Consider the following 11,736-nt stretch of genomic DNA (forward strand, 5'->3'; position numbering starts at 1 on the left):
GTATTTATATTTTCAGCTTACCTCCTCCTCTAAGTCCTCTACTCTCCAGTTTTAAAGACACTTTTGTGCATGTGGAAGACAGCAACGCTCCAATTTGAATGTTGTCTTCAAGCTGTAAATGGTGAACAGAGAAAACAATAACAAATATTTAAGACAATGGTAATACTTGAGTTTAGGGTACACTTATTAACATAAAACTAGCAGATATTTTGCATTAAAGTTGTTAATTCAATTGATCATAAACAAACAGGATGATCAATTAAAAGTGTCCTGTACAATAAAAGCCTTTAAATGGAGGTATAAAACATAATTTGAAAACTACATAAGTCTGTATTTATCCGTGTACCGGTCGCACCAGCCAAAAAATGCATAATAGAGAAGAAAAAACATATAGGTTGCACTGGAGTATGAAATAAGGTTGCAAGTGTGAAAATAACAAATAATATCACATATAAGTCGCTCAGGAGTATAAGTATAAATATACAAGTATAAATATAAGTATAAGTCGCACCCGGGCCAAAACCTTGAAAAAAGGTCCTTATAGACTTATGTTGCCTAAAGTTTAATACTGACTTCTCCTTTTTTAATATCTAATAGGGTTGTACGTTATAAGTCATTTTCCGGTCATGTTTCTGGTAAGGTTGTTGTGTACATCTTTGTCAAGCTGTAATAACTAATGTAATGACTGAATAAACTACTACTACTCAACATTGAAGTTATACTAAAGATAACTTCAATCTTTAGTATAACTAACTTCACCCGTCAGTGAGAAAAAAAAACATTTGAGAAAACATTTGAATGGATTAACACTGGGTTAGAGGTGTGGTAGCAGACTGAAGTTTAGAAACCACATCAGATTTTTTAACACTGTGGATAGATTTTTTATCATGTGTGAGTCAGAGTGCTTCTAAAATCAATGCTTTATTTCAGTCTGCCTTTGTGAGCTGCTGTTTGGGGCTGTTCAAGGTGACTGTGTGACCCAGCTGTGTGTGCACTCAGCAGTCTGTGCTGCCGGAGCGCTCTTCCTCCTCGGCCTCTGCTCACATTGCAATAATAAGATAAGATATAAGATAAGATATTCCTTTATTGTCCCACATGGGGAAATTTCATTGGTGCAACGCAGGTAGATACAGAGGTAGATACAGAAGAACAGATCACTTATAGGAAGTCTGAAAAACACTTTCAGTAGAAGATCTCCTATAAATAAATAAAAACTCCCATAGACAAATAAATAAATAAATACCATTGCATGTGATCCCGACAGTAATTGCCCATGAATATGTGTCACGACAGCACATAGATTGCACATGAATTTCACAGTAATTGCACATATGACAGAATTGCACATCAGTATTAGGTTAGGTCAGTATTGCGAGTGTTCAGTACTAACAGTTTTTGTTATAAAGTCTGACAGCAGCAGGAAGGAAAGACCTACGGAACCTTTCCTTCACACAGCGAGGGTGGATCAGTCTCTCACTGAAGCTGCTCTCCAGAGGGGAGAGAGTGTCCTGCAGGGGGTGACACTCATGGTCCAGCATAGATGTGAATCTAGCCAGGACCCTCCTGTCCCCCACCTCCTGCACCGAGTCCAGAGCACAGCCCAGGACGGAGCTGGACTTCTTGATGACTCTGTCCAGCCTCTTCCTCTCCCTCTCTGTGATGCTGCTGCTCCAGCAGGCCACACCGTACAGGAGGGCTGATGCCACCACAGAGTCGTAGAAGGTCTTCAGGAGTGGCCCTGTTACTCCAAAAGACCTGAGTCTCCTCAGGAGGTAGAGCCGACTCTGGCTCTTCCTGTACAGTGCGTCTGTGTTATGAGTCACGATTTCATTTCAGGCCCGCTTCTCCTGACTGTAGTAAGGAGAAAGCGGGCCTGAAATAGTAGGCTCAACGTGGCAAACCTTGTGAATTAATACAACTGATACCAAACGTGTCAGTGCTTTCAGTTTGAATTTGTGAGTGAGTAAACTTTTGCTTGATCAATTAGCAATAAATGGAAATAGAGGTCAAATGGAGGTCAAATCTGCTTTATTGTCATTTAAAAGTGATATGTTATGCTTTTTTAGGTACTTGGATACTAAATTACAACATAAGTACATCGTAAAACCACAATATTGCTCTAAAGTGATTTACTTCTTGTTCAAAACTGCAGAACTGATAAGCCCTGTCTCTTCATAGTGACAAGCGGCGGATTGTTTTTCTGTTTTTATTTTTGAAAGAGACAACATGACATTTTAGAATACTAAATGTGTGTCAGAGAAAAGACTCTGCGGGATACATTTTGAAAACAATCACAGCTAAATACAGGGGATGTGGGCGGGGGTAGGGGGAAACAGGAATTTTCTGAGCACTTGAGCCTCCACAAACCTGAGCTGTAAATGAATGATGAGGAAACACTGTTGTAACAAGATTAAAAGTGGATTTAGCATAATAGCATTATTATTATATATATTATTCGTATTATATTAGCAAAATCTACAACATACATAATTTGTTTGGCTGAAATCTGAAACTGTGAGGCTCAATGACTAAAGCATTTACTGGAAGAAGCTATTTTGTGTGTCAAATGATACATGCTTTCACTTGGGTCTCCACTCTTCAAACTTCCAGTTACGTGCTTTTGTTAACCATGTTAAAAGGGGACATATTATGCTCAATCAACTTGAATGAGATTTTAACCTTGTTTTAACAGTGTTCTTGTTTTAACAGTATCTTGTATTTTGACTGATTCCTGCATGTTTGAGTTGATCTTGTATTGTCCTGCCACTGAGGATCAAGTGCTCAGAAAATTCTTGTTTTCATCTACCCCCTATCCCCGCCCAAATCCCTCTACTTAGTATAGATTATTTGAAAATTTAGACAAAAAGAAATACTTGTAGATTTACAAGATGAAATGTCACTATGAAGAGCAGTTCTGCAGTTTTGAACAGGAAGTGAATAGACGTTTTCAATATTGCGATGAATAATAAAAATAAAATGTAAAATGATGATGTACTGGTACTTTATAGTTCAATACTCAAAAGCATAATGCATCTCCTTTAAGCATTTGACAGTAGGTCTAGACACAAACCCTTGACTTCAGTAGCTGCACATTCATTTTAAACTTTGTGTAGAAAAACTATTGGATTGGCTACAGTCCATAAACTAAATTGAAGCAATTCCAGCTAAAAAGTAATCCAGCAAATTCAACTATTTATTCAACCACAGACAGACAAATGCTTATAAGCTTAATACATTTCTACATTAGATGAGAACTGTAACCGTCATAGAAGAACAACATTTGTCTGCTAAATACAGTGTCTGGCCTGATGCCCAGAGTAAACCACTGCCAAGCTGTATCTCTGTGAGCGGGAAAGGAAATTTGAAATCCATACACATAAAAGACGGCATACTTCACGCAAATTGAATTACTAGAAAAACCCAGATGGCAGATGCAGGATTAGAGTAGAATTAAAGATGCGCAGGACACAATCTTGTTCAGTCGGTATGGCTACTTTTAGAAGGCTACTGTTGTGTATTTGGGCAGGGCCGGTTCATCGGAGAGGGCTCCCACCAACTGACTACCAGCTGCTGTTTTCAATCAGTGAACCCGGGGTCAGCCAGAGTCAAATCAAAAGCCAGACCCTCAATATACTCACTATACAGCAGCACACACCAGGTTTAACCACTCATTTTGAAAAATAAGATTACAATCCAAAGATTTTATGTTTAAGACGAAACACAACAGGCAAAACTTTTTTTTTTTATCAGTTTGTTCTCTCAACACCAGCTGTTGACCTGGGACACTGTCCACGCTGCACCTAAAGATGTTTTATAAGTTCATTTAATCAACTTGCATCCGTAGATTTATAGGGGACATTTTTTCTAAAGGTCCTTTTCTCCCAGGGCCTACACACACCAAACTTTACATGATTTTAATGGATTATACTAAAGCAATTGGGTTAGGGTTAGTTTATATCTCATTCGAAAACTGAAGTTATAACTCTAAATTAGGCTAATTTTCATTTAGATCTAGTTTAGACTATTGACATATCCAAATTCCCTTTTGTGTATCATTTTGTATGTATGTCAAGAAAATGGAGCAAGAAATGTAACATTTTCAGATTTTTATGTCTTGTCTCAAATATATAACATTGATATTTGAATTAACAATTTCTTCCTATTCACCTGTCTTGCTTTTCATTAATATTTACATTTGTTTGTCAATACTTTTCATAAAAAGAACAATATTCTGTTTTTTTATGTCTGGTTCGAAACACTTAAAAAAAAAAAAAGTTGTGTCTCTCCTTTATAACTTTAACTCTCAGTTGCGAAGTGTGAACAAGAAATAGGATCAGTTACAATTTTCAACACATAAACTTAGAGAACGAAATTGAGAACTTTGCTGGAATCCAAGTAACAATGAGACTACTGTTGTTGTTGAAAAGTATTATTTCATTTGTCCTGAAGCAAAGGCACAAGATCAGCCATGGGCTTGATTTTGCAACAGCTGACTTTTAATACTGGCGTTTCCATGTAAAACTCACCACTTTTCCATTGTGGGTCAGCCGCTGCTCCAGGACAGGCAGGTAGGTCTCCTCGTAGACCAGCTGCTTCACCTCTCCCACACTTGTGCACGATGACACACGGAACGACTTTGGGCCTAAGTACTCGTGAGCCACTGTCACCCATGGCAACCTGAGACATGAAACATGATGTCTGTGTTATTGTCCCCATGCAAATATCCAGCGAAATCTTAAATGTGTTAGCATTAGATAGTTTAGCCAGCCAGGTTGCATTGATCTTATAGTTGGTCACATGAATGACCAACCCCTGAATTGGATCCTTTTTAGTAGGCCTATATTTTTAACATTATACAAAGCAGTGTAGTGTCCAGGTTGTTTTAGACTGCCTCGCTCAGACTGCCGTGCTGGAGGGGTGTTCTTGTGGAGGATAGCTCACATGAAGTCTGGAGCTCAGCGGGGCTCTTGTGGTCACAGGCTCTGATCATGACAGTGGCAAGACCACGCACTAACGCGATCGGGAAAGTCACAGCCCCCCAGCCCCCCTCTCTATCACAAACTTCCCCATCACCACTGTGGACTTCCTCCGTTTTCTCGGCACCACCATCACCCAGGATCTCAAGTGGGAGCTCAGCATCAGCTCCCTCATCAAGAAGGCCCAGCAGAGGATGTACTTCCTGAAGCAGCTAAGGAAAGCCAAGCTGCCAGCGGAGATGATGGTGCAGTTCTACACGGCATTGAGTCCATCCTCACCTCCTCCATCACCGTGTGGTACGCGGGAGCCACAGCCAGGGACAAACAGAGACTACAGCGCATTGTGAGCTCTGCTGAGAAGGTGATCGGCTGCAGACTTCCATCTCGGCAGGACCTGTACGTCTCCAGGACTCTGAGAAGAGCATGTCGGATCACAACCGACCCTTCTCACCCTGGACATGGACTTTTTGAGCTACTCCCCTCAGGCAGGAGACCACGGTCCATCCGGACCAGAACTTTTCACTTTTTGCACTATTCTGTTCACTTTTTGCACTATTCTGACCAACTGTAAACTGTGTAGACCAAATTTATTTTCATTTTATTAGTAAATATTTAATTTTATGTTTTGATAAAACATTATTTATACTATAATAATAATAATAATAATAATAATAATAATGTATTATTATTATTATTATTATTCATTGTTCTATATTGCACCTTTTTGCCAAAGCCAATTTTTGATCACTTAGGGGTAAGGCTGCTGGTACTAATGCTTATCTGGAATTGCTGAAGCCACTGTGCAGTCTGAACTCGGCATAAGGGAGAAAGTTGAATATTGTTAACAGCCTTGTACCCTCTCCCACTTGTTCATCAAACTTGAACTAAAACATTCAAACTACGGGTAGGATGAGACACAATTCCCAGACGAGACATGCGATTCTGACAAGACCAGATTTTGGCATAATTAATTATCAAATAAATTAATTAATTAATAATTTTTTTAATTCATATTTTTGCTGTCATTACAACACAACGTTTTTTTTTTTACTTTCCCAAAGAGACATACTGCATGTCAATGCCAAATGCAAACAAATGAAAGAAAATCTCATGTGCTTGATCTCCACAGGCATAACATTGTGGCACTTTTATCTTGTGAGATCTGGTGGCATGAGATCTAGTCTCCTCCTTATTCAAAACAGACAGCTGGACAGCCTGAGTATTTACATGGGTTATTAGGATTATTGATTTTCAAATAATTAATTTGTAAGGGAAGCGTATACTTTGCGACTGACCTTTTAGGGCATAAGAATATTGGTTACAATCTATTGACGAACATTTGGGTTTCAGGTAATACGAGTATGACTGTGCAAGGCCCATGAGAGCAGAGATGACTGTTAGACTTCAGCCTAAATGCAACCATAGAAGACATCTATTGATCTGTACTCAAACCCTACCCTTTGTGTCCTATTAGCATTTTTTCATGTTTTCCTCATTTCTGCCAAGTCGAGCAGGAAGCTGCTCTTCATGTACAGTATCTACTGCAGACAGTGTGTGGCATTGTTCCTCTGTAGGTGGAATGACCAAGAACAGCCACATAAAAACAACAATTAAGCTATTTTTTCCTGCAGGTTCAGCAAAGCCAAAGGGAGCACAGGAGCAATACATTGTCTTACTGGACAGTGAGGCTGAGGTGGGTGTGGCAGGGCACGACATGATCAAATTAGACAGCAGAAACATTGCATGTACAGTCCTAGGCCTTGTCATAGGCCTAACTGTTATTAAAATGTGTTGATTATCAAATTTGTGGGGACAGTATTCTTATCAATTATAGCCATAAAGGTCCATGTGCTTTGTTTATACACACAAAATGTTATTAAAATTAAACAAATCGGCAAATCAACAATTGTTTAAGTTGATCCCATCTGACACTACAGGGCTGTAAAATGTAATGATGTCATCAGAAATAAAGCCAATGAGTAGTTGGATTGATAGATTATTTTTTTTTTTTATGTGGACACTAGTGGCACTAGTTCTGCAACTAAGATTATTTAGTAATCAACTTCTCAGCAATTATTTTTCAATTAGTTGGCTAGTCAACTAGCCTTTTTAAATACATTTTTAACCAAATAAAGGTTGAAATATGGTGACGGAATGTTTCTAAATAGTGAATATTTTGTGTATTATGGGGAAAATTCTGAAACTGTTTAATTTCTTTTCCCAATTTCCACTGGCTTTGTTACAAAAGTTATTTCCGTGTACAGTCTAGATAACTGGGATGATAAAAAATACACATTTTAGGAATTTAATTTTTTGACTAGTCACGTTTAGACGATTAATCGTAGCAAAGCACTGACACACCCTACTCACCACGGTTCGTCGGGGCATTTGTCCATCTTGACGCTACTTTGTGTCATAGTAGCCTCCTCACTCACAGGACTATCTTCTGCAAAGCGCGCATGGATACACGTCCCGGAAAACAGCTGAGCAAAACAAGAAAACCGTTATCATTACCCCCGTTAACACCTGTTTCTTCTTATTATCTGGGTGACATGCAAAACAGAGACATGCCGGATTACCAATAAAAAGAAAACAGCTAAAATGCAATTACAGACAGTACTTTTAACAGCGTTCTTCTTGGCATAGCGCCGGGGTGTTGGATGAGCTGCTAGGTGCGTTATCCCCCGCGGTCTGTCCCGCCGTAAACCCCCCATGCTTACTTGTGTCAGTCCGGTGTGCTGCTGCTGCTGCCTCCTCGGTTTCTTCTAAACGCTGATACATTTCACGGTGCGCAGTGTTCCTAGAAAGAACAACACAAACAACGACAAATAGTAGTTGGCATGTTCTTATCCCCGCGCCATGCCGACTCCTTCAAAGGCGATGTTCTAATAATAATGAATTAGAGCGCAGCAAAGAGGCGCAGAGAAGACAGAGGGCTCACTCCCACCTACACTTCTGCACCAGCACAAATTCTCTAGCCTAGAGAAAACATGGATGTATTAGAGAGAAATACTCTGTTAAATGTCTAAAATACATCAGCCACTACTGCGGGTTCAAACAATATCATGAAGTTACGTGATATCACTGAGAGTCTTGCTTTGAAAGCATCCTATGTAGATTAACTGTGAACGATGCTTTGATTCGCGCATGCGCACCCAACCCTAAATGGGAATGCTTTTTATCCAGCAATTTAATATTAAACTACGCGAAGATCATGATTTTACTGTTTGCTTATTGTAAACCGCAATATTGATCAAGACAGAAACAGCCATTGACTTCCTGTACCCAACCCAACTGATAAGCCCTGCCTCTTCATTGTGAAATTCTAACGTAAAAATATGTTGTTGTTGTTGTTGTTGTTTTTGGTTGAAAATGGCAATGTGACATTTTTGAACAATAAATGATAGTAGTCAGTAGTCAGATTTTTTAATAGACGTATAGGGGGAAAGCCTCAAACATAGGACAATACAGCATTACGTAAACATACATAAATCAATCCCAAATATAACTTTGAGTAAGTTTTGATGAGAAAATACTGTTATAATTTAGCAGGTTTACTTCACATAATATGCCTCCTTTAACATTATGATACATGATGTTATAGGCAAACATAACAAGCAAATTTGATCTGACATCTGAATGAATGATAAGGTGGCAGGTGGTGGCAGGTGGTCAGCAAACAGTGTGAATAAATAACGATGACTCACTAACATAACAGAGTAGACTGTTACTCTGTTTTATACTAACTTCATCTGCAATTAAGTTTGATTAATTAATATGCTCAATACAGTCCCCATGGACTGTATTGAGCTAGTATAGGTTCTTATTTAATTTTTAAGAGTGAAATGCAGCAACCATGCGTGTTTCTCAAGTTCATAACCTTAGAGTTAGGCCTTAATACGCACGACAAAATATAAGCTATTAGACCACATCGTATCTCCGTTTGTTTTTATCATTGCAAACATCCAACATTTTTGAAAACGTGTAGCTTAACATTTTTGCAGGCATTGCCCATGAAAGTATAATTGTCCAGCAGCAGCATTGGCCTTTAACTCACACTCTACGCATGCGCATGATGTATAGACATTTGCCATAAACATCTGGTCTTCAATAGGCATACTTTTTTCTTTTAAGCCTGAATGTGACCTTCACTAAAATTGGCTATACTGAAAATAACACAATTATCTAAATCTACAAAGCATGCAAACTTACCACAACTCAGTTAGAAATAAATCCTTTGCTCTTACATGCATACATTTTAAAATACTGAACCTTCCCTTTTAAAAGTGTGTGTAGCAGGGATCCCTCGCCTCTACAGTGCATAATGCCGCATTGAAGAGAGGGAGAGAGGGGGAGAGAGGGAGAGAGAGGGGGTGAGGGGGCCCCAGAAGAGGAGAGCAGCCTGTCAACATCAGGGTACCAACTCTTGTGTCCCTGCGCCATCAACCAATAAGATGCAGCCATCAACAACAGACATTTATTAAACTGATTGTCAAAATATTAAAACAAAAATGCTATGTGATGCTTTCAACATTTACATTCAGAAATACAATTATTTTGAAATAAATATTCAGCAAAAGACACTAAAGAATGTTATCTTTTGACACCAACAAACAACCACAATGCTAATTCTACTTCGCATTCTCATAGGTGCACTAGGCAAAATGTAATTTACTAATTTAACCACTAGATAGAGCCAGAACTGCAAGATTGTGGCCTATGTCAAGGAGAAGGGCCGCAAGAGGAAACGGGCATACCGATCATAGCACATTCTTGCATTCTTCACATTTTACATTATTTGAATGTTAATAATTGGGTGATTTGTGAATAAATATGCAAATACAATCTAAATCTCAGGGTTCCACCCAACAAGTCCGAAGGTTTCCAAGTCCGAAGGTTCACAAGTCCGAACCCACTCTGACCCAACCCTAACCCTAACCTAACCCTAACCCTTACCTTCGGACTACTGAACCTTCAGACTACTGAACCTTCGGACTACTGAACCTTCGGACTACTGAACCTTCGGACTACTGAACCTTCGGACTACTGAACCTTCGGACTACTGAACCTTCAGACTACTGAACCTTCAGACTACTGAACCTTCGGACTACTGAACCTTCAGATTCAGACTACTGAACCTTCGGACTTGTGGGCAGCCACCAAATCTCAGCCCTCATTACATTGACTTATCAATGGCATTAAAGTCCAAACATTTTGGCTGTTTTTCTCTAATTTAGCGATTTGGGTGATATTTATATTGTCACTTCTTGGTTTGACATGGTCAGCAAATTTGACATAGGTAGATGTAATTCTACAACCATATTGTAAACAATTGCCAAAATCTATTTAAATCATACAATAGTTATGATTTGACAAATAATTACACCTGACAACATGTTTATTTTGTTAAGTGACTGTTTAAACTGTCATAAAAAGGTGTAAGTTATGTGCTAATTTTCTCTGCAATTCTGCATCTTTGCTAGAATGGCGCTTTTGGATGACATCACAGATGTATTCTGTTGTAGAACCCAGCACTACTTCCTGTAATTAATTCCTTTTATTTGTCCAATTTTCTTCACAAACTGCAACTTGACTGATGAAAAACTATGATAATAGGACTATCTCACCAAACAATGTCATATGGGCTTTAACTTTATTGCCAACAGTGCAAGAATATACATATATATATATTTTCAACAAACTGATATTAAAGGACAATTACTCTGAAAAGTGGTTTGGTGGTTCCATTGATTTTCTGGCATTGATCTTGAACATGCCCGGACATGTTGGTAATGCGTTTGAACTCTTGTAGTTCAGTCCACACAGCACAAGTGTTTATTATGGTGGTAATGGTACTTAGAATTACAGAGCAGAGACTGCACTCTATACATTCTGCCATTCTATACTGTCTGCTATTGAATGGACACAACACTACTTAGCCTGCATAATGCTAGTTATCTGTACACTGATTGAGTCAAATCAAACTTATATCAATGACTTGCTTAAGGAAAACAGGCTTATTGTATTCGGTGAGGCAAAAATAAATAAATATTGTGATCTACATTCTCACAAAATAAAATGTAACCTGTCTGAAATGTAATAAAGTTGAATAGATTGGCAGATTACTTGGCCGACTGAAATTACACTGTTATAGGCCTTTATAGATAGCCTTATTGGCAGTGATCTTTTAATGTCATGGTCATTGACAGTATTGTCTCTGTGGATACAGCCTGTGAGTACTTTTAACTAGCCTTTATTGTCCTATGTTGTCTATCTTATGTAATGTTTTATGTCTTCTGTGTAACCTGCATAGGGACAACAGATGGAAATGAGCATATTTTCTATAAACTGTCATAGCTTACTCTGTAATTTACATGTGTTTGTTAATGTGCGCTAGCCCTATTAAATAAATAAATAAATAATAAAAGCATACGCTGTAAAGGTCATATTAAAGGAGACGTATCATGCTTTTTCAGGTAGTCCTACTTAGTATCAAACTTTAACTAGTAGATAATCATTTTGCATTGTGTTCACTTTAAATTGCAATTTTGATTTAAAAGGGCTTTTCTGTGGCTCAAATACCTAAAATTTGAGGCTCATGATTATCTTCATTGAGAGTAGACCATTTTATTTTTTGAAAGGTACATTGCGACGTGAAATTTAAGAACTCTACAAACAAAGTCATCAAGAAGTCCAGCTCCGTCCTGGGCTGTGCTCTGGACTCGGTGCAGGAGGTGGGGGACAGGAGGGTCCTGGCTAG

The 11,736-nt window shown here is 38.6% G+C and overlaps 1 protein-coding gene across 1 annotated transcript; it reads right to left on the reverse strand.

The window, feature by feature from the left end:
• Positions 1–4: 4 nt before the first annotated feature.
• LOC140372431 (sacsin-like) lies at positions 5–7,847 on the reverse strand. Its single transcript, XM_072459529.1, has 4 exons — positions 7,697–7,847; positions 7,347–7,459; positions 4,527–4,677; positions 5–112 (listed from the first exon to the last, which is right to left on the reverse strand). Exons 2-4 carry the CDS (start codon positions 7,391–7,393, stop codon positions 5–7), a joined length of 306 nt encoding a protein of 101 aa, XP_072315630.1. The 5' UTR covers positions 7,394–7,459; positions 7,697–7,847.
• Between the last annotated feature and the right edge of the window lie 3,889 nt (positions 7,848–11,736).

This window comes from Eucyclogobius newberryi, unplaced genomic scaffold (assembly GCF_026437365.1).
Source record: "Eucyclogobius newberryi isolate DKJ021-1_F unplaced genomic scaffold, fEucNew1.0.hap1 SCAF_10, whole genome shotgun sequence".
Lineage (NCBI taxonomy): Eukaryota > Metazoa > Chordata > Actinopteri > Gobiiformes > Gobiidae > Eucyclogobius > Eucyclogobius newberryi.

Coding starts and splice junctions, on each gene's coding strand:
- LOC140372431 (XM_072459529.1), bottom strand. CDS start 7,393: ATGACACAAAGTAGCGTCAAGATGGACAAATGCCCCGACGAACCGTG. Junction 4,678..7,346: donor AAATGCCCCGACGAACCGTG/GTGAGTAGGGTG, acceptor TTCATGTCTCAG/GTTGCCATGGGTGACAGTGG. Junction 113..4,526: donor TGACCCACAATGGAAAAGTG/GTGAGTTTTACA, acceptor CACCATTTACAG/CTTGAAGACAACATTCAAAT.